Raw genomic sequence first — 24,267 nt, forward strand, 5'->3', positions numbered from 1 at the left:
TGGTGTATTTAATGCATGCACGTTTGCATTACACAATAATATTATATGCATATATCATATGATATAAATATATTATTATATGTATGTTGTTAATGTAAACATTTTCAGATATTATCCGAATTCAAATAGTTCAATTGATTGTCTATAACTGTTGATATAGAAACATAGAAAAATAGGTGTAGGACTAGGCCATTCAGCCCTTCGAGCCAGCACCGCCATTCAATATAATCATGGCTGAGCATCTAAAATCAGTACCCCCGTTCCTGCTATTTCTCCATATCCTTTGATTCCTTTAGCCCGAAGAGCTAAATCTGACTCTTCCTTGAAAACATCCAGTGAATTGGTCTCCATTGACTTCTGTGGAGGAGAATTACACATATTCACAACTCTCTGGGTAAATATAACTTCCTGTGGAGAATTTAATATGAATGGTAAAATGCTATAAAATGCTATAAATTGATTAGATTTCCTGTGCAAATGTTAGCTCTCTGACCAAATGGTCCGAAACTCCAATGGTATATATTTGATCTGCAGTGAACTCTAATGTACATATTTCATTAAATTATCAGAATATACGCTCTGTGATTTGGAACCCCATGTCGCCACAATAGACGGCGATTACCAAGCAGAGCGGACCGCGGATAGTCCATGTTGCGGAATAACACTCAATAGTATTATGGCATCCTTGCGAACTTTCTAAACTGCCTCCACCTTCTCCTTTTCGAGTACTTCCTCTAAATTGCGCATCGGAATCCTGAGGAAAGGCGGGTTTGTCGTTGCATTGTGCACCTATCTGGAGAGACTCTTTGAGAAGGTGGGTGGGCATGCTAATTAAAAACATTGACACAATGAGGGCAAATAGGGTGGCGCCAGACTCCTCTCGCTCTGACATATAAGCCAGGTGGCGTCAGTTCAGCACCTGATCCCGGCCTTCCCAATAGCAGATCTTCAGCGGACTGCCCAGGGCAGACCTCAGGCTGAGGTTTATGAATCTCACCGACATTTCGTACTTCACTGGCGTGTGCACCATGACTGCCGAGTCCCAGCAGTCGCCCACCGAAGCCTCCTCCGCCTCGGAGCCCCTGGAGAGCTCTGCGGATCTGTCATTGGAGTCCCCGGAGAAAGACGAAGCAGTGATGGTCAAATCGGAGCCGAGAGGCGGCACGCCGGTCGCGGACAGGGATGAGGAGGAGGCTGGGGATATCGAGGGACAGATGCCGACTTCTGGAGGGCGAAGGCGGAAGCGTCCGATCCAGCGTGGTAAGCCCCCATACAGTTACATAGCTCTGATCGCTATGGCCATCGCCAACTCGCCAGAAAGGAAGCTGACCCTCGGAGGGATTTATAAGTTTATAATGGATCGTTTCCCATTCTACAGGGAAAACTCGAAAAAGTGGCAAAATTCCATCAGGCACAACCTCACGCTCAATGATTGTTTTGTCAAGATCCCCCGTGAACCTGGACGCCCTGGGAAAGGCAACTATTGGACTCTAGACCCGGCAGCTGAGGACATGTTCGACAACGGGAGCTTTTTGCGTCGGAGAAAACGCTTCAAACGATCAGACATCACCACGTACCCAGGCTACATGCAGAACTCCAGTGCCTTCACCCCGACTCCAGTTGGGAGACCAACCTACCCCAATGCACTCTACCCCAGCGTGGGATCGGCCTACAGCCCTCAAGCCCACGGCAGCAACCACCACCCGGCCATGCTGCATCACTATCAGAGCTCGGCAGTCACTCAGGCCCAGCACAGGATGTTCAGCATTGACAATCTCATCAGCCAGCAGTCCGTTTTGCAGGCCTCGTCTGCGATCGACTTAAACTCGCACTTAACCGGAGAACTGGGGCCAATGGTCAGTTGTTCCATTGGCGGGGCGGATGTGTCGAGTTTCCAGTCACAGTCTACAAGCCCCACTGGGATGGGAGCCGGGTTAAACAGGTCTTCTAACAGCATGACTTCTAATGCAACCTATTCGTATTCCACATCCCCTCCTCATCTATCTATGCCCCAAGCCAACTACTCTCCCAATAATACCCAGATGTACTGCCCCTCGAATCGTCTTGCCATACCGTCCATGAGACCCAACTCATGCAACGATCACACTGACCAGCTTTTGGGTTTACCCAACCATCAGATGAACGGATTTGCACAGTTCAATGGCAATAATTCGTACATGCGACAAACAAACTATGCGCCCGGTCTTGACAGATTCATGTAGACGGCGTTTTAAAGGAGAAAAGCAGCAGAACCATGTTACTGCTGTACTACAAAGCAATCAAGGTTAGCTCTTTTACATATTTATATTAAGCAACACCGCCAAAGCTCATATTCCCCCACTCTTATGTAAATATATGTACAATTATGTATTTTAATACACTTCTGCATTTCTAGTTATCGTTGTAAGAATGTAAGTTTCAATTCAATTTGTATTTTGTCTATGAACGGAAGAGAGTCCTCTACGACAAACAGCAGGCTCTCGTTTAAAATGATCAATATTTCCCTCTGCCTCGGAGTTGAAACGAGGCAGGTTAACCGTGCACCTTGCGGTACATTTGTATTTCGGGGGAAAGTGTAAATCGTGTAATTTGTACCATAGTTGCTTTAGATGGAAAATACCGGATTTGTTCTTACCGGAAACGAAAATAAAACAATAAATAATGACTTTTTTTACTTGCAAAGAAATTGTCGTTTCTTTTGTTTGGAAAACGTGTCCAAATATAAACTATATGCGGAACATGCAGTTTTGTGAACCATGCATATTAAACATCAAAATTGCACTGAAATGAAAGAAGACGAAAGGCTCGCTGTAATATCTGCCTTTTGTAACGGGACTGTATTTTTGAAAGCCCAAACTTAATTAGCAACGTTACGCATTAAATACAACAAATCTGACCTTAAGAGTCCCGACCCGAAAGGTCACCCATCCAGTTTAGTTTTAGTTTATTGTCACATGTACTGAGGTACAGTGAAAATATTTTGTTGCCTGGCATTTTCTCCAGAGATGCTGTCTGACCCATTCAGTTACTCCAGCATTTTGGGTCTATCTGTGCTTTAAATGTCAGTCCGTGTGTATTTATGACTAGAACGTAGAATAACAGAATATAACAAAATAAATGATATAATAAGTAAAAGGAAACAATTCACACCAGAAATAATTGGTCCCGCCTGATGGGTCCCGATGCGAAACGCTATCTCCCTTTTCCCTCCACAGATGCTGCCTGACCCGGTGAGTTCCGCCAACATTTTGAGCTTTGCTCAACGTTCCAGATTCTGCAATTTAATGTATCTCTGATGTAGGCTCGTGTTAGTTTTATGAGGTAACTATTTGAGAAAGTTTAACATTGTTGTCAAATTGCGACCATGGAATCAGCTTCAAAAGTGCGCGAGGAGGAACTGCAGGTGCTGATTTACACCGAAGATAGACTCAAAACGTTGGAGTAACCTAGCGAGTCAGGCAGCATTTCCGGAGCTGATATTTCGAGTGGAGACCCTTCTTTAGACTCGCTTCAGGGATTGTGGAGGCATTTGTGGTGAGACGAAGAATGGTCTCGACCCGAAACGCACATATTCCTTTTCTCCAGAGCTGCCCCCTGACCCGCTGAGTTGCTCCAGCATTTTGTGTCTAGCTCCAACAAATAATTGGGAAGGTTTGGACAGATTTAGCCCAGTGATCCAATTAGGTCCAGGTCGAAAATCTATGAAATGGTGTACTTTCAATCATATAATTATGTATTTACTTGATAACACCTAACTACAACGAATCTGAAATAGTTTAAAATGTTCCCAGATTGCCTCGAGGGTGAATACTGTGAAACGCTCAGAAGACTCTCGAGAGAAGCTGAAGCCTATCTGGTGACTGACAGTAACTTATCACGTCGATCTGCAGTGTCAAGGGTTATATCAAAGCTCCTCAAAATTAAATAAAAATTGGTATCTGGTACCATCCGAGCACCAGAGTAAAAAAACACACGTAGTCTATCAAAAGAGAGCATTTGATGATGTACATGTTATTACTTTAACAGTATGGCTTTGAAATGGACACAACCTGAACAGGAACTTATTTACTCTCTCGTTGTTGGGATTTCCAAAGCTGCAGGAAGGGAGTTTGATGATCCTGGGAAAACATTGTGTAATGAGTATCTTTAGATAAAAGAAGGAGGCGAAATACTGTAACCACACGCATACCTGGCACGCCAATTATTCATTATTTTCTCGAATATGATCGGCGCTAGAAAAACGTGACGTATATCAAATTTTTCGTCCTTGTTTTCAATTTCTCAAACTGCCGATCAATCTGGCAACAGATAAACTTGGCAATAACCCGTGGACCTCGATCAGTATAACATTCAAATAAAAGTTGCAGAGATATTAATATTATACTGGTTAGATGCTCTTGAATTTAAAGTTACTTTATTCGGTTAGCTATACAAATCAGACGAGGTATACAATATGATTAGAAGTTTGCCAAAACTGTGACCTGCTTTGCATAAATCTATCCTAGCCATCTATTTCATTTATTGTTTGTCTATTATTAGAAATTGCACGTTTACAATCTGACCGCTTATTCAGTGCACTCAGCGAAGAGACAGAAAGTGCGTGCATTACTGAAGGTTTTACTGAGGTAACAGCTCTCAGTTCTGGTTTCACCTCAAGTGGTTGTGGAGCCAAGGCCGCTCAGAGTGTCTGACTGGGGCTCCGGTATCACCGACCAGCATCTCCAGTGGCATTACTGGCCGCGCTGAACACTCAGATACATGTAACTGGTCACTTTGAAATACTTCTTCACCTCATTACGCCCTCAAACCCCATAACTTGTATTAAAAAAAACCTGAAGTGTTTAAGAATTTTTGAATGGGTGATTTTTGTTGGTCTGTATACACTTTTAACGGAATATTATCAACGATATTTTATAAAAGCAACGATCATTGTTTTCTCGTGAAGGTGTAAATATTACAGATAAACGAGGATAATTAAGAAAGGTACCGGTGTCAGGAGACAGCACGGACTGCACTTGCTGGAATTTGGAGTACAAAAGAAAAGCTGCAGGAGGAACTCAGCGGGTCAGGCAGCATCTCAGATTCAGATTCAATTTTAATTGTCATTGTCAGTGTATAGTACAGAGACAACGAAATGCATTTAGCATCTCCCTGGAAGAGCGACATAGCAAATGATTTGAATAAATAATAATAAGTGTGGGGGGGGGTGATTGGCAGTCACCGAGGTACGTTGTTGAGTAGAGTGACAGCCGCCGGGAAGAAGCTGTTCCTGGACCTGCTGGTTCGGCAACGGAGAGACCTGTAGCGCCTCCCGGATGGTAGGAGGGTAAACAGTCCGTGGTTAGGATGAGAGCAGTCCTTGGCGATGCTGAGCGCCCTCCGCAGACAACGCTTGCTTTGGACAGACTCAATGGAGGGGAGCGAGGAATCGGTGATGCGTTGGGCAATGGACGGAGGGCGGAGGGGAGTGGACGGACGGGCCGGGTCCCTTCATTGGCGGCATCAATGTAACGCTAACAGGTCCAGGTAGAATCAAAGAACTGCAGATGCTGGTTTATACCAAATAGAAACAAAGTGCGTGAAAAACTCAGCGAGTCAGGTCGCATCTCTGGAGAAAACGGGTAGCTAGATTCTGTCTGATCCGCTGAGTTACTTCAGCTCTTTGTGTCCATCTTAGGTTTAGGTAGTTGATCGGTGACCTTTCCTTTATCCGCACCATCAGTCCCTTGATAGTGTGGGGGTTAATTTGGCTGCACACGCAGGTTGCAGTTGTAGGAGCAACATTGATGCCCGAGTCCGGCTCGAACTCACCACCTGCAGGAAGACTCCCGGCACTTAGTAACAACTGTGGCCCTAACACTAACCTAACACTAACCTAACCCTAACCCTAACCTTAACCTTAACCCTAACCCTAACCCTAAACCATTAGAAATGTCCCCCTCCACATTCCCCACATCCATTCATTTCTGCTGCAATAATCCTTTTTCAAGAATCAAGTGTTTTATTGTCATGTGTCCCAGATAGAACAATGAAATTATTACTTGCTGCAGCACAACAGAATATGTAAACACAGTACATTGTAAACAGTATGAGAAACGAGAGAAAAAAAAGTAGTGTGAAAATATACACATTTACTCACAAATACATACATATATACATATAATATATATATAGGTACACATACACACATACTCAAAAAACAAACAATAGTAGTGTAATAATAATAATAATAATGATAATAATAATAATAATAATAATAACAATAACAATAATAATAATAATAATAATAATAATAATAATAATAATAATAATAATAATAATAATAATAATAATAATAATAATAATAATAATAATAATAATAATAATAGTCTATTGAAGTTAAGAGCTAATTTGAGGTTGTAGTGTTTAACATCCCTTTGATGTTGGTGAGGTCAGAGCCAGTGATGGACTGGGCAGTGTTCACAACTTTTTGTAGCCAGTTCCGTGGTCATTCAAGTTGCCGAACCACGCCATGAAGCATCCAGTCAATATGCTCTCTACTGTACACCTGTAGAAGTGCAAGAGAATCCTCTTTGACGTACCAAACCGCCGTAATCTTCTCAGGAAGTAGAGGCGTTGATGTACTTTATTTATAATTGCATCAATGTGCTGGGTCCAGGAAAGATCTTTGGAAATATGCACGCCCAGGAATTTGATGTTTTTGACTCTCTCCACCATTGTCCCGTTGATATAAACAGGATTGTTGATCCTCACCTTTCCTCGTCCAAAGTCCACAATCAGTTCATTGATTTTACTGATATTGAGAGCCAGGTTGTTGTGCTGGCACCATTTGGTCAATCAGTCGATCTCACTTCTATACTCTGACTCATCACCATCTGTAATTTGTCATACAACGGTGGTGTCATCAGCGAACTTGATGAGGGAGTTCGCATTATGTCCGGCTACACAGTCATGAGTATAGAGTGAGTAGAGCTGGGGGCTGAGCACGCAGCCTTGAGGTGCTCCTGTACTGATTGTTTATGTGGAAGAAGTATTTCTGCCAATTCGAACAGACTGTGGTCTGTAGATGAGGAAATCGAGAATCCAATTGCAGAGGGAGACCCAGTTCCGTGAGCTTGGTAACCAGCTTTAATATATATTTTTTTAAATCAAAAATATTTATTCTTATATTAAAATAATATTTACAGTACAGTAAAAACCAAACAGCACCCACCACCATAATACACGACAAACGATAAACTATTTTACAACTATCTTACAATCCTTCTCAAGAATGCATTCCACCCCGAGTGGTCCCGGAAATCCACCAGGGCACCCGTGGGCAGCGCATAGTCCCTCTCTAACACCACCCGGGCATGGACGTGGCCAGGCCCAGGAGCAACCCAATCAGGACATCTTCGGCTCTACCATCTCCCCTACGCACAGGGTGTCCAAAGTTGAGGAAGGTGGGTCCAATTATGAGGATGGTGGGTTAAAATATGAGGATGGTAGGTCCAAAGACAAGGGTGGTGGGTTTGGTAACCAGTTTGGAGGGGATGATGGTATTGAACGCCGAGCTGTAGTCTATAAACAACAGCCAGTAAGTGTTTTTATTGTCCAAGTGGTCCAGTGCGGAGTGGAGTGCCAGTGAGATTGTATCCTCCGTTGACCTGTTGTGACGGTAGTCAAACTGTAGGGTTGAGGTTCTTGTTGAGTTCATATCCACCATAACCAACCTCTCAAAGCACTTCATCACCACAGACGTTAGTGCCACTGGTCGATAGTCATTGAAGCACGTCTCCTTACTCTTCTTGGGCACTGGTTTTATTGATGCTCTCTTAAAGCAGGTGGAAACCTCAGACCTCAGAAGTGAGAGGTTGAAAATGTCCACGATAACTCCAGCCAGTTGTTCTGCACAGGTTTTGAGAACTCGACCGGGTATACCATCAGGTCCAGGCGCTTTCCGAGGGTTCACCCCACTGAAGGATCTTCAGACGTTGGCCTCTGTGACTGCGACTGTAACACCATCAGGCCATGTGGGGGCTTGGGAAGGCACATCAGTGTTCTCCCTATCAAAGCATGCGTAGAATGCATTGAGCTCGTAATGGACTGATGCTTCACTGTCGCTTGAGCTGCCTCCTGGCTTCACCTTGTAGGAGGTGATGACATTCAGACCCTGCCACAGTTGCCGAACATCCGCCCCATCCTCCAGCTTTGAGCGGTTTGGGATCTACAAAGTTGTCAGCCCCATTGAAGCTCATTGCTCTCATACACAATCTCCCCGATTTAAGCCTCAGTTACATTTTGAATATCGGCTGTGTATTTATTTTGATTACTCTGTATATTGCTGAAACACAACACTTCTTATAAGGTAGTTAGTTATTTTCATAAATTTAATTTTAAATGCTTTGCTTCACCTTCAGGTGTATTTCTGAAGTGACATCTTGTTATTTTTATTATTAACTAGACCAAGTGCAGACCCATTGGGTCTGCTCCCCCAACACACCCGTTCCCTACCCGTAGCCCCGACGGGAGGCGTGGAGGTCAGAGAGAGAGCGGGAAGGTGGTCAGAGAGGGAACGGGATACAGTATGAGAGATGGGGGGGGGGGGATGCGTCATCACAGGGGAGGGCTGGTTTCCGAACGCAATACTCCCTCGCTCCCAGCTCCAAGATCCAGGCAGCGCCCGAGTCCAGGGGGGAGTGGTCGGGGGGGCGGGGGTGATGTCTCTCGCCGAGCAAAATGACAGCCTTTTTTTTTCCAATGTTTTTTCAGATTTTTCACCATTTTCATTAATAACTCGAGAAATAAAGATGAGGTTTTGAGATATGGCGATTTTGGATTCCCAGGGGGAAATCTCTACTGGAATATGTAAAAATTTTAACGTTAGCGAGTCATTTTTTCGAGAAAATGTGATAACACAAAAACAAATAAACACTCACACACACACCCAAGATCAGACTTTAATAGGTACTATAGCAAGTGGGACCCGTCAGATGCCGTCCCCTCAATGCAAGGTTGTGGGGAAGGGGGGCAGCCTGAGGCATCACACACACACACTAACCACCCCCCCCCCCCACACACACACAGTAACCACCCCCCCCACACACACACTAACCAACCCCCTTGATATTATGTTACTATTATTCATTCGCTCCTTTTACCCCATCACCCACCCTATCCACTCACGCATAGCCCCCAACTCGCAGGCACGGCTAGAGAGGGAGAGGCAGGGGGTGGAGAGAGAGGAGAGAGAGGAGAGAGAGGAGAGAGAGGAGAGAGAGAGAGAGAGAGAGAGAGAGAGAGAGAGAGAGAGAGAGAGAGAGAGTGAGAGAGAGAGAGAGGGAGAGAGAGAGAGAGAGTGTGAGACAGAAAGAGAGACAGAGAGAGACAGAGAGAGACAGAGAGAGGGGAGAGAGAGGGGAGAGAGAGGGGAGAGAGAGAGAGAGAGAGAGAGAGAGAGAGAGAGAGAAAGGGCAGAAAGAGAGAGGGGACACAGAGAGAGGGGGGACAGAGAGAGAGGGGGGGCAGAGAGAGAGGGGGCAGAGAGAGAGGGGCAGAGAGAGTGGCAGAGAGAGAGAGGGCGGCAGAGAGTGGCAGAGAGAGAGAGAGCGTCACACACACAAACCTCCCCCCAAACACACAAGGGGGGGAGGGTAGAATAGTGGGGAGAGGAATCCAAGGCCTGTATTTGTAACTTGCAAACTCATGACAGGTAAATTAACTTGGAAAGTAAAACATAAAACATCGGGAATATGTATTCTGTCAGTAACACACAGCATCATTTTTGATGGTCAAAGGAGAACAGGTTTATATGTGGAGCTTATTGAAATAAGACAGAATAAATTATCGCTTGTCATGTTTTAATAATTTAAAAAATCAATAAGTATCATGCATCAACTACAGTATATATGGAAATGCAAGCCTATATTAGCAGGGTCAAAATAATAATCAGATCCTGATTTATTTAGCTTAGATAAAGAAGAAACCTAAATATAGTACAACAGCAATCTGCACCTTAATATTCCTGGTCTTTTACCAGTGGTTTACATTGGTCTCGATAATAGGCAGGACAGAAGATGTACAGGCGCGGGCTGCAGGTTGTAGTCTAGCATATAGTTCTATCCATCACATTAAAGGAAAGATGTAATTGCACTGGCAAAAGCCCAGTGAAGATTTACCAGAGTATTGTCAAGCCTGGAAATTTTTTTGTTAAGCGGGTTAGCTAGGTAAGGTTTATTTTCTTTGAACAGGAGTTGAGCAAATATTTAACTGAGGTGGTGAAAATGAAGAGAGAATTAAATGGAATGATTGGAAGGATTTACTTCCCAAAGCGGTGAAGTCAATAATGAGCAGGCAGAACTTTCAGATAATTGGCAAAAGGATTAAGGATGAGTTAAGAATGTTTTGTTTTCTTACCCTGGGTGTATGTTGACAATTTGGAACTCACTATCTGTAAAGGTGAGCTATTGTGTCACACAAACAAGCCCTTCTGAGTATGCACCAAACATCAGTCACGTACACACCCAGAGCAATACACAATGACCAATGGATATCTAATTCTGCATTCTGCCTTTGGGATGAGAGAAGAAACCAGAGCAAATGGAGTTAACCAAGGCAGTCACAGGGATGGATCAAATTGATTGATTGAAATATGCAGCATGGAAAAAGGCCCTTGGCCCACTGACTCCATGCCAGCTAACAATCACCCGTCCACACTGGTTTTATGTTATTATCCCACTTTTGCATCCACTCCCTGCACATGGGGGCAATTTACAGAAGTCAATTAACCACAAAACCTGCAAGTGTTTGGGATGTGGGAGGAATTTAGAGGACTCGGAGAAACCCCACGGGTATGTGGTCACAGGAGAACATGCAAACGCTACACAGACACCACCCAAAGTCAGGATCGAACTCATGTCTCTGGTGATGTAAGGCAGTAGCTGTACCAGCTGCGAACTGTGCTGATAACATCGTAGTGCAGGACTGATTCTGGATTGCTTGAAATGTGACACAGCAACATCATTAGCTACATCACTGGATAGTGGAGGCAGAAACTCTCAATGCATTCAAAAATCCTTGAATATTTGATGTAAGGCAATCTGTAAAGCAAAGGATCGAGACCCAGGAAATGAGATTGGAGAAACAGATCTTTTTCAGCCTGCATGAACTCAATGGCACAATGGCCATCTCCTGTATATGTAAGATACTCATGCAGGACAGAGGCACGTGAGAGGCTAGAAGTTGGCATGGAGGGTGGTGTGGGAAAGGTTAACAGTCAGAATAGGCAGGAGAAAGGCAGAGAGCGAGGAAGGAGGGTTGGTTTAAACTGCACGTATTTTAATGCAAGGGGCCTGATGGGTAAGGCAGATGAGCTTAGGGCATGGATAGGTATGAGCGACTGGGACTTTGTAGCCATGATTGAAACCTGGTTAAGGGACGGGCAGGACTGACAGCTCAGTGTTCTGGGGTACAGGAGCTTCAGGAGAGACAACGGTGAGGGAAAGAAAGGAAGGGGGGTTGTATTGTTCGTTTTGGAGGATGTCACGGCTGTGTTCAGAGGTAACATTACGGATGGTTTGTCTAGTGAGGCTATATGGGTGGAGCTGAGGAACAAGAAACGGACAATCACCTCGTTGAGGGTGTACTACAGGCCCCTGCATAGTCAACGGGAATTAGAAGAACAAATGTGTCGGGAGATTGCAGGCAGCTGCAGGTCAAATAAGTTGCTGTAGTAGGGGATTTTAACTTTCCCAATATAGACTGGGAAAATCATAGCGTGAAGGGTTTAGATGGGGTGCAATTCCTCAAAAGTGTTCAGGAGAGTTTTCTTTAGCAGTATGTGGAGGACACCACACATGAGAGGGCAACACTGGATCTAGTATTGGGACATTGGGAAGAGCAAGTTAATGAAGTGTTTGTGGAGGAGCCTTTTGGGACCAGTGACCACAGTTCGATTAGGTTTAAGATAGTTATGGATAGAGACAGAGAGGGTCCATGTGTTAAAATGCTCAAGGGCAACTTTGAGAGTATGAGAGAAGATCTCGCTCAAGTTGACTGGAGCAGGTTATTTGAGGGGAAAGGAACATCGGCCAAGTGGGATGTTTTTAAAAGTGTACTGAAGTAAGCTCAGGATGTGTACGTACCCGTGAAGGGCAAAGCAGGCAAACGTAAGGAAGCTTGGCTGATGAGGAAAATTGAGACGTTAGTCAAAAACAAGAAGGATGCATGGGACAGGTATAGGCAGCTGGGATCAAGTGCATCCCTGGAGGAATTTCGAGAACAAAGGAGTAAAATAAAAAAAGGAAATCCTCTGTATTTACCAAGGAGAAAGACAGTAGGAAGGAGGAAATTGGAGCAGTCACTGGAAGTGTCTTGAGAGCAGTCAGGGTTACTGTCGAAGAAGTACTGAAGGTATTTGAAGGTGTTTGAAGGTAGACAAATCTCCTGGGCCTTCTCTGATATATCCAAGGACATTGTGGGAAACTAGAGAGGAAATTGCCGGAGCCCTGCTTGAGTCGTCCTTTAATACAGGAGAGGTGCCGGAAGACTGGAGGGTGGCAAATGTTGTGCCTCTTTTCAAGAAGGGCTGCAGGGAAAATGCTGGGAACTATAGGCCGGTGAGCTTAACATCTGTAGTTGCTAAGTTACTGGGGAATATTCTGAGGGATAGGAAATACAGGCATTTGGATGGGCAAGGGCTGATTAGGGACAGTCAGCATGGTTTTGTACGTGGGAGGTCGTGTCTCACAAATATGATTGATTTTTTTTGAAGATGTGACCAAAAAGGTTGATGAGGGCAGAGCTGTAGATGTTGTGTACATGGACTTCAGTAAGGCATTCAACATGGTAGGCTGCTCTGGAAGGTTAGATTGCATGGGATCCAAGGAGAGATAGCTGAATGGATAGCAAATTGGCTCCATGGAAGGAAGCAGAGGGTGATGGTGGAAGGTTGCTTCTCAGACTGGAGGCATGTGACTAGTGGTGTACCTCAGGGTTCGGTACTGAGCCCGTTACTGTTTGTCATCTACATCAATGATTTGGATGAGAACATACAGGGCAAGATTAGCAAGTTTGCTGACGATACAAAAGTTAGTGGTTTTGCAGATAGTGAAGATGGTTGTGAACGGTTGTGAAGGATCTGGATCGGTTGGCCATGTGGCTGGAGGAATGGTTGATGGAATTTAGTGTGAGGTGCTGCATTTAGGGACATCGAACAACGGCAGGACCTACACAGTAAATGGTAGGCCTCCGGGTAGTGTTGTAGAGCAGAGGGATCGAGGAGTACAAGTGCATGGTTCCTTGAAGGTCGAGTCATAGGTAGATAAGGTGGTCAAAAAGGCTTTTGGCATTTTGGCTTTTATCAGTTAGAGTATTGAGCATAGAAGTTGGGAGGTCATGTTGCAGTTGTATAAGACGTTGGTGAGACTGCATTTAGAATATTGTGTTCAGTTCTGGGCACCATATTATAGGATAGATATTGTCAAGCTTGAAAGGGTCCAAAAAAGATATACAAGGATGTTGCCAGGATTAGAGGGTGTGAGCTATAGGGAGATGTTGCGTAGGCTGGGTCTCTATTCCATGGAGCGCTGGAGGATGAGGGGAGATCTTATCGAGGTACTCAAAAACATGAGAGGAATAGATCGGGTAGATGCACAGAGTCTTTTGCCCAGAGTAGGAAAATCGAGGACCAGAGGTCACAGGTTCAAGGTGAAGGAGAAAAGATTTAATAGGATTCCGAAGGGTAACTTTTTCACAGGGTGGTGGGTGTATGGAACAAGCTGCCAGAGGAGGAAGTTGAGGCTGGGACTATTCCATCGTTTAAGAAACAGTTGGACAGGTACATGGATAGGACAGGCTTGGAGGGATAGGGCCCAAGCGCAGGCAAGTGAAACTAGGGTAGCTGGGACATTGTTGGCCGGTGTGGGCAAGTTGGGCTGAAGGGCCTGTTTCCATACTGTATCACTCTATGACTCTAGGACACGATACTATACTTATGTTTAGAAGGTTGTTTATAGTTCCAATTTTGAAAGGGAAAAGATAGGGACCTAACAGTAAAACTGCTGATGATGAACCAGTAGAATCAAGGGAGAGGGAGAATTGAGAAGAATGTAATTAGATTAATGTGAGTAGGTGTTTGATGCTCACTAGTACACATATAAAAGCATGCGTGTTCATTGAATCTGATCCATTAAACAACTAGTTTATATCAGCTAAGGTTACTCCTTCAATTCAGCTGCTTTCATCTCAAAGGAGAGACCAAAATAGATTTTTCTTATTGGAGTCCTTTGTACATGAGGATCATTTGACATGATGTTTGATTAAAATAAGCAGGTGCTTTCCACCTCCCCAGCAAAAGCAGAAAGGATACACTTATCAGAAAGCTACAAAAAGTTTGATTTCAACTTCTGTTCTTCCCAGTTTCCAGGCTGAGAAGTGAATTAAAATTGCCCAGTATGGTTTTCTCAACCCAGCCTGACGGGGTGATGTGTAACAAGCTATGTGTGCCACCATGTGGCAATTCAAAGTACTGCTCACAGCACCAACAATAAGCAAACACTGTTACAGGTACAGTAGTTACACACAATTGCTGGGCAAACTCAGCGGGTGCAGCAGCATCTATGGAGCGAAGGAAATAGGCGACGTTTCGGGCTGAAACCCTTCTTCAGACTACAGGTACAGTAATTGACTTTGTCTCTTTAAGTTGCAGCTAATATATTGTTTCTGAGACTAGTGTTATTTATCTTAAATGAATACAAACATTTTCCACTTTAAATTGCATTTGATGATAGAATAATGCGGGATTGCAATGCCAATAAATGTTGATCCTCTCTTCCCTGTAACAAAATAAACAAAACAATCACTACTTCAGTCTGAAAAAGGGCCTCGACCCGAAACGTCGCCTATTCCTTCTCTGCATAATGCTGCCTCACCCGCTGAGTTTCACCACCATTTTTGTCAACTACTGTGAGTAATGCTTATAACATAGCAATAATGCTCCAAGTTACTGCTCAGGGTGTTTTACAACAAGCCAAGAAGGTGACATTACACTGAAAGAATACTGACCAAAAGATTGGTCAAAGGTGAAGTGTGCAAGCAATTTCTTAAAGGAGGAGAAAGGTTTAAGGAAATAATTCCTATGCTTAGAGCCTTGATAGCTGAAGGCACGGGCATCAATGAAGGAAAAAATTCATTCAGTTTTGAGAGAACACTGAGAGTAAGTGGGCAAATGAAAAGGTTATGTGGCCAAAAGATTACAGAGACAGAGAGAGCTGTTGCAAATGAGGGATATGAAAGCTGAGGATATGAATGTCCAAATTTGAGCTACTGCTGAACAAGCCGGAAGTTGATGGATGAACAAGATGATATAATTAGGCAAAAGATCTTTGCACAACCTCGAAATAAATGGGAATGGGAAAGGGAGGCCTGCCCACCATGAATCTGCTGGAATTGCCAAGTCTGGAGGTGACAATGCCTCAGAGGAAAGCTTCAGCAGCAGATGAAATGAAGTAGGGTGGGAGCTTCAGTAAGTTAAATATAAAGTACAGAAGTGTACAAGCTATATTTCTGAAATTAAACAATCATCTCTGGACAAAAAGGTGAACATCTCTCTAAACAAATTTCCTGAAGTATCTAAAGACATGATGAGCACAGTCAAAAATTGAAGGCATTGTGTTGCAGGGAAACACGCCAGTAAGGGGCAATCCCTTACTTCTGTAGTCTGGAACCTCCAGTCACAGTCTGACAAATATACCCATGTACATTTGTCACTGAAACTAATAGAGATCATGTGCAGGGAAGTTTGTTTAAATGAGATTTTTTCAGACGCTGGTAGGTTAATTCACCTCCAGTCTGTCCATTTCTCAGGTGTTATATTAATGTCAGAGCTCCCAGCATCAAGTTATGATTTATTATGCTCAAGCTATGATGGAAGTGTGCAGCATTGACTTCTGCTTGTTCAAAGTATCGAGCTGAAACAGGAACAGGAGTCTGAAGAAAGATCCCAAGCTGAAACATTGTCTGGTTATATCCCCCAGAAATGCTGCCTGACCGATTGGGTTCCTCCAGCACTTTATGTTTTACTCGTGATGCCAGCATTTGTAATTTCTTATATATCTACCTAAAATCGGGTGTTAGGTCCTTTTAGAAAATACAGATCAGAGTCCAGTTGGAAGACTTGAAATCAAACATTTTGATATGAGCTTGTACAGTTTGTGTACAAAGTGCTTACCCTCATTGTACAGAGGCTGAGTGACTCCCATATGATCCTGAAAATAGCTGTTGCTGACGCCCATCTGCTGTGAAAACCAAGCCCAGGAAACAGAGCTTTAAGATAGTCATCTCATCAATGTGTTGCTGCCAATACTGAGCCCCCTACAGAGAACTGTAACCCTTTCCAAACTCATCGCTCATGAACATAACAGCATTCTCCTGGCTTAAGTCGCACAGGAGATGATTGATCCTCACTATGCCTGACAGGTGAACATCATTGAGCAGCTTTAGTGAGGCTAAGGTGGGGTGCATAGTTCACCAGCTGATTTTATATACTGGTAAAATGCTGTTTCCTACACTCCCATTAAACCTACTGGGTGCACTGGAAATATTATTGTAATGTTATGATATGTTCATTAAAAACAAAAGGCTAACCAGGGGAAAGGGAGGACTACTGAACGATAAAGATAATTTCTGCTTAGAGTTAGAGGATGTAGGCGAGGTACTAAACAAGCATCTTGCATCAATATTCATCAAGTGTATGGGCATGGAGGATAGTGAGATCGGTGTGGAGTATACAAAAATGCCAGATTCATCTCACTGGCTCTCCACTTAATGCTGGACCACTTGGACAACATGAATGCCTACTCCAATCTGCTGTTCGTCAACAACAGGACTGGGAAATCTCAGGGGTGCATGCACTATGTTCTATTCTACTCTATCTATTACTATGGCTGCATAGGCAGACATAGCTCCAATGTCATCTTTAAATTTCTCAATGTTATCACCGTTGTTCGGCAAATAATGGGTAATGCTGACAGAGTACAGGAGGGAGACTGGGTAATCTTGTTGAATGGTGCCAGAAAAACAATCCTGCACTCAGAATTATAACAAGAACATGGAGCTGATTGCTGACTTCAGAAGGGGAAAGCCAAGGGTCCATGCACCTGTCTTCATATATGGGATGGTGGTGGAATTAGTCAATGGTTTTTAGTTCCTGGCCATGCATATCTTTGAAGATCTATCTTCGGCCCAGATCACAAAGAAAGCTTGTCAATGCCTCTACTTCCTCAGAGATTCTACAGGTGGTGATTGGTTGTATCACACCCTGGTTGGGTAGCTTGAATGCTCAAGATCAAAGGTGACTGCAGAAATTGAATGGGGTGTTGACCTCCCCATCATTGAATGGGGTATTGGCCTCCCCATCATTGAATGGATCTATAGGAAGCGCTGCCTCAAGAAGGCAGATAATAAAGAACCATGCCACCCTGGCCACGATCTCATCTCATTGTAACCATCAGAAAGAAGGTACAAGAGCCTGAGATGAGTCTCAACCCGAATCGTCATCTATCCACGTTCTCCAGGGATGTTGCCTAACTCGTTGAGTTACTCCAGCACTTTGTGCCCTTCTGAGAGCTGTTACCTTCAGGTTCAAGAACGGCTTTTTCCCATCAACCATCTGCAATGTATAATCCTAATCACATCCTACCCTCAGCACCAAGCTGGACTTGGTATAAGGCTGCATTATGCACTTTGGTTTGCAACAATGTGGTCCCTAGTAAAACTAATAATTCAGTATATTATTGTATAATTGTTTGTTGTTTTGTTACATCAATTTGCCTGTAAAACTGCAGCTAAAAGAAATGTTATTGTTTTGGTCATAAATAATTAAACACTCTTGACACTCTCTCTTAACCATTGTCTCCACATTAGTGAGTGGAGCATGCTAAATGTACAGGATTCGTTTTGTCTCAGCAAGCAAATACTCCTCCACAGTACCCTATGCAGTAATGTGTATGGAACTGGAACTGGAATTGGAATGGAACTGGAACTGCACCAGCTCTATCATTTTGCAGCTGTATCTCGATTTTACAAGTTGCTCACATCAACAAGCAACAACAGACAATCTAAAATATTGACTATAACCTTAGTTCAGTCACAGGCCTGGGTGTCATGGTACACCAGTCATTGAAAGTAGGAATGCAGGTGCAGCAGGCAGTGAAGAAAGCAAATGGTATGTTAGCATCCATAGCAAAAGGATTTGAGTATAAGAGCAGGGAGGTTCTACTGCAGTTGTACAGGGTCTTGGTGATAAGATAAGATAAGATAAGATAAGATAAGATAAGATAAGATAACCTTTAATGTCATTCAGACCGAAGTCTGAACGAAATTGAAGCAGTCATACATACAATACAATACAATAAAAACCAACAATAAACACATATTAACATCCACCACAGTGAGTCCACCCAACATCTCCTCACTGTGATGGAGGCAAAAGTCTTAGGTCTCCAGTCTCTTCCCTCCTCTTCTCCCTCTGCGCTGAGGCGATACCCCCCGGGCGATGTTAAAACCTGTCCCGCGGCTCAAACACCGCGGCCCGGGGTGGTCGAAGAGACCACACCTGGAGTATTGCGTACAGTTTTGGTCTCCTAATCTGAGGAAATACATTCTTGCCATAGAGGGAGCACAGAGAAGGTTCACCAAACTGATTCCTGGGGTGGCAGGACTTTCATATGAGGAAAGACTGGATAGACTCGGCTTGTACACGCTAGAATTTAGAAGATTGAGGGGGGATCTTATAGAAACTTACAAAATTCTTAAGGGGTTGGACTGGCTAGATGCAGGAAGATTATTCCCGATGTTGGGGAAGTCCAGAACTAGAGGTCACAGTTTAAGGATAAGAGGGAAGTCTTCCGGGTTGAACATGGGTTGAACAGCTGTGTGTGAGCGTGGCTCCCGATTACTGCTCAAGCCTACGCGTTTATCTTTGCTATATTTTTGAGATAACCCACTATTAAACACTATGAAGGACTCAAGACAGTATTAAGCATCTGAAACAGTAAGTAAAATGAGCGGTCGAACTAAATCCGGGGGAAAAGACAGTGAAATCTCAAGCAAGAGTGCTGCAGCTTTGGCACCGCTCCCGGAAGCTGGCCTTGAACTACCAGAGGATTTGGAGAGGCTTCGTTCAGCACTCCTTGCTGATATGACACAAGCAATTAACTCTGTCCTAAAAAGAGAACTTGAAGTGGCTTTATCGCCGGTGTACACCAGTCTGGAGCAAGTTAAATCCTATCACGAATTGCATGATGAACGCATTTGCGAGGTTGAAGATGGCCTGAATGACCACAGTGACAGACTGGCGAGCGCCGAAACTGCTATAGCTGCATTACAGAGTGAAAACACACTCCTGAAAATGAAATTAGATGACCTCGAGAACCGGTCGCGGAGATCCAACCTAAGGGTGGTCGGGATTCCTGAAAAGATGGAAGGCTCGGACCCTGTTAAATTTATAACTGAGTTTTTTGAAGAAGTGCTGGGGGCGGATTTCTTCCCAAGACCTCTTATGCTTTCGCGTGCCCACCGAATTGGACCTACACCAACAGACGTCCCGAATATCAAGCCATCTAAGCCAAGAGTGTTCCTGGTTCTCTTTCATTACTTCCAGGATAAACATCGTATCATCACCAAACGGAGGCAGGAGCTGTTCTTCCGAGGGCACCGGGTGTTTTTTTATGAGGACTTCAGCGTGGAGCTGGGGAGAAAACGTGCAACTTTTAGGGAAATAAAATCCCTGCTTTACAATAAAGGGGTTCGGTTTGGCCTCCAGTATCCTGCCCGGCTCCAGGTCACTCATGAAGGTAAAAAGCACTATTTCAATACACCAGAGACTGCCAAAAAGTTTTACTACTCGCGCTGGGGAGGTGACAGCCGTGAAGAACAATGACCTTTTAGGATATCCATGCGGTATTGGCACGGCCTCCTGCGGCGGTGATCTTTGGAAGATTTGTTTATTCTTCAGTTTAATTTGTGGAATTCGACTGAGCTGAACTGCAATGCTACATATTTTGGGTAGTGAGTCGAGGACTTTTAGCCAGCAAAATGTAAATGTCTATGATTACTCTTTGGGATACAATTTTCACTTCCTTCTTTCTCGTAATGCTTTGCTTGTCCGGGGTTATCTTTAGCCTATATATCTTAAAAGTAGAATAAATGACTGTACAACTTTCAAAGAAGGGAGCCACCCTCAATTGGATCGAAAATTTTAGTTAGGGAACACTTCGGAAGTTTTTTGTTTTGTAATGCCTGCGATCATCCTCAGTCGGGGAAGAAGATCTAGGTTTTTGGGGGTTACATTTTATTTTTTTTGTTATTATAAGGGGATGAGGGAAAGGTTTTGGGGTAATGGCAGCTCATTCTTTGATTGTTACAAATGCACTCGACTTTCTTTTTTTTTGCTTTTTTACTCTTCTCTTTTTTTTTTCTCCCCCCCCCATGTGGGCTCTCACATGCAGCCTTCGCGTGGTTCTGGATGGCAGACGCTGTATGTATTTTTTGAATCATATTTTGAAATATGGCTAATGGTGATATTGATGGAGGCAATCCTGTGAGGTTTATATCTTGGAATGTAAAGGGGCTTAATGGTCCGGTTAAAAGAGCTAAAGTTTTTCTCACCTAAAACAACTAAAAACAGATATACTACTTTTACAAGAGACTCACTTAAGACTGCAAGATCATAATAGACTGCGTAAAACGTGGGTTAGTCAGATTTTTCACTCCAGATTTAATAGTAGGTCCAGGGGTGTGGCAATATTAATCAACAAAAGAATACAGTTTACACCGTCTGACGTAGTCAGTGACCCTAATGGCCGGTTTATTATAGTTTCCGGGTGTCTTTTTCAAAAACCTGTCGTTTTAGTGAATGTTTATGCCCCTAATTGGGATGATGTTCACTTTGCAAATAAGGTTCTGTCATTAATACCCGATCTGAACACGCACCAGCTAATTTTTTCGGGAGACCTGAACTGTGCTATTAATCCACTGCTTGATAGGTCTAGTTCTAAGGGGACACCTTCTGGTATGGCAAAGACCTTCTCACTGTTTATGCTACAAAATGGTTATGTGGACACCTGGAGATTTCTGAACCCAACTGCTAGACAATTCTCTTTATTTTCTCATGTTCACCATTCTTTTTCCAGAATAGACTATTTTTTTATAGACAGCCCCTTCATTCCTAGGGTTAAGAAAATTGAATATACTGCTATAGTAATATCAGATCACTCACCTGTGATACTGGACCTAGGCTTTCCTTTAAATATTAAAGAACGACCTCTTTGGAAACTCAACCCCCTTTTGCTTTCCAATGAAAATTTTTGCAGTTTTGTATCAGCTAACATAGACACATTCCTCGAAATTAATAAAACTGAGTCCGTATCCTGCTCTTTAATTTGGGAAACTTTAAAAGCCTACTTAAGAGGTCAAATCATATCTTATACTTCATACGCCAATAAAGAACGCAAGAAGGAAATGGAAACCCTGTTAAAATCCATCTTGACCCTGGATAGGCAATATTCTGAAGCACCCACCACCCAATTATACAAAAGCCGTGCTGATTTACAAACGAAATTCAATCTTTTATCTACTAATCAATCAGAACAACTAATTCTCCGGACTCGTGGTCTTTATTATGAATATGGTGATAAGGCGAGCCGGCTTATGGCTCACCAACTGAAGCGTCAATCCGCGTCACGGCTTATTCCTCAGATAAGAGACATACACCAAGACATAACAAGCAATCCAAAAGAAATAAACAATACTTTCACAGCCTTTTATTCTTCTCTTTACCTCAGAATTCCCCTTGGATACTATGAATATGGAAACTTTCTTAGACGATTTGGAAATACGCACTCTGGAATTAGAAGACGCAGAAAATCTAGACCAACCCCTTGGGCAGGAAGAGATTAATAATGCCATTAGATAGATAGATAATCTTTATTGTCATTGTACAAGACAACGAAATTCTGTTGGAGCAGTCCTCCAGCTGCACAGGAATATAAGTATAAAAATACAATTAAAAAAAAAAAAAAAAAAAAATGGCGATGCAGAGTGGTAAAACCCCGGGCCCTGATGGCTACCCATTAGAATTTTATAAGAAATTTAAGGATAAGCTCACACCTGTTCTTTTAGAAATGTTTCAAGAATCTTTGGAAAAAGGTTCATTACCCCCCACTCTTTCACAGGCTTCTATTTCACTTCTTCTTAAAAAAGACAAGGATCCGACTCAATGTGGATCATACCGCCCCATCTCACTTTTGAATGTAGATGTAAAAGTTTTGGCGAAGGCGCTGGCTTGCCGTTTAGAATGCCAACTTCACAAAATAATCTCAGAAGATCAAACAGGTTTCATTAAAAATCATCATTCCTTTTCTAATATCCGCCGATTGGCCAGTGTGGTCTATTCGCTCAGTGCTTCTCCGCGCCCAGAGGCTGTTATCTCTTTGGACGCGGAGAAGGCATTCGATCGAGTGGAGTGGCCATATTTGTTCAGAGTCTTGGAGAGATTTGGATTTGGCAAAATATTTGTAGCCTGGGTTAAGCTATTATATCATTCACCCTTAGCATGTGTACAGACAAATTATTTGCGATCTGATTATTTTCAATTAACACGTGGCACTCGTCAAGGCTGCCCTTTGTCTCCGCTTCTTTATGCGATTGCAATTGAGCCCCTCTCTATTACACTTAGGTCAACCACATTATTCCAGGGCATTAGGAGAGGAAACAGGGAACATCGTGTGTCTCTATATGCCGACGACCTTCTTCTTTATGTGAGTGACCCTACAGCCAGTGGCCCTGCAATTGTGTCCTTGTTGGATCAGTTTGGGACTTATTCTGGCTATAAACTAAACCTCCAAAAAAGCAAATGCTTTCCCATCAACCTAGCCCTACAGATCCAACAGGAAACCCTGCCCTTTCCCATATCTCAAGAAGGTTTTGTATATTTAGGAATACACATCACCCGCTTTTTCACATCCCTGTTTGCAGCTAACTACATGCCTCAAGTTAGCCAAATGAAGACTGACTTTGAGAGATGGCGTAGTCTGCCACTCACTATGGCTGGGAGAGTGCAGTCAGTGAAGATGACTGTACTTCCCAGATTTCTTTACTTGTTCCAATGTTTGCCGGTTTTCCTACCCAAGTCATTTTTTAACTCAGTTAACCAATCTATAACCTCCTTTATATGGGGTAACAAGGTTCCAAGGGTCAATAAGTGTACTCTCCAAAGAGGTCGTGAAGTAGGTGGACTGGGCCTTCCTAGCTTTATTAATTATTACTGGGCATCCAATATCCAAAAGATATTATTCTGGCTCCACCGGCCAGATACAGACTGGTGTCTGCTTGAATCACAATCATGTTACTCCTCGTCTCTCCCAGCTTTAGTATATTCCTCCCTGCCATTGAAACCCTCTAGATTTACATCCAACCCTGTCGTACTATCCACCATCAAAATGTTTAACCAATTTCGTTGCCATTATAGGCTTACATCAGCTTCAGTTCTGGGTCCCATTCATAGTAACCATTTATTCCCCCCCCTCTACACTTGACTCAACCTTTCGACAGTGGGGTTTGAATGGTCTTATGTGCATGAAGGATTTATACACTAACAACATATTTGATAGTTTCGACTACCTACACAAAAAACATGGCCTCCCACATGATCATTTCTTTAAATATCTTCAGGTTCGCCACTTTGTCATGTAAAAATTTCCTTCTTTTCCTGATCTCCCTCCTGTCACAGTGTTGGATAAACTCACTCTTACCTTTGCAAATAAAGGACTGCCGTATATTCTCAATTGATGTATTTAGGAGATCAAAACCTGAACAAAGTTAAAGCTAGGTGGGAGGATGACCTTGGTATGGATCTGTCTGAGGAATGCTGGACAGAAGCGCTGAAAAAAGTCCACTCCTCGTCATCATGTGCTAGATTGGGGCTCATACAATTTAAAGTTTTACACAGGGTTCATTTAAGCAAAGCCAGGCTTGCTAACATATATCCAGGGACAGACGCTTGCTGTGACAGCTGCTCGTTCTCTCCAGCCAATCTAGCTCATGCATTCTGGTCTTGCCCCAAACTTGTTAACTACTGGGCAGTGGTTTTTAAAACCATCAGTGAAGTCCTTGGGATGACAGTGAGACCTTGCCCGCTTGTAGCTGTATTTGGTGTAACAGATAAAACCTTGGGTTTAAATACAACCCAGTCTGATATCATTACATTTACATCACTTTTGGCCCGTA

At 43.3% G+C, this 24,267-nt stretch overlaps 1 protein-coding gene across 1 annotated transcript; it reads left to right on the forward strand.

Annotated features, from left to right (window-relative positions):
• Nucleotides 1–986: 986 nt before the first annotated feature.
• Nucleotides 987–2,617, forward strand: LOC116978142 (forkhead box protein E4-like). Its single transcript, XM_033029159.1, has one exon. The coding sequence runs from the start codon at nucleotides 987–989 to the stop codon at nucleotides 2,220–2,222; it is 1,236 nt and encodes a 411-aa protein (XP_032885050.1). The 3' UTR covers nucleotides 2,223–2,617.
• Nucleotides 2,618–24,267: the final 21,650 nt, after the last annotated feature.

The sequence above is a fragment of the Amblyraja radiata genome, chromosome 10 (assembly GCF_010909765.2).
Source record: "Amblyraja radiata isolate CabotCenter1 chromosome 10, sAmbRad1.1.pri, whole genome shotgun sequence".
In the NCBI taxonomy this organism is placed as follows: Eukaryota; Metazoa; Chordata; class Chondrichthyes; order Rajiformes; family Rajidae; genus Amblyraja; species Amblyraja radiata.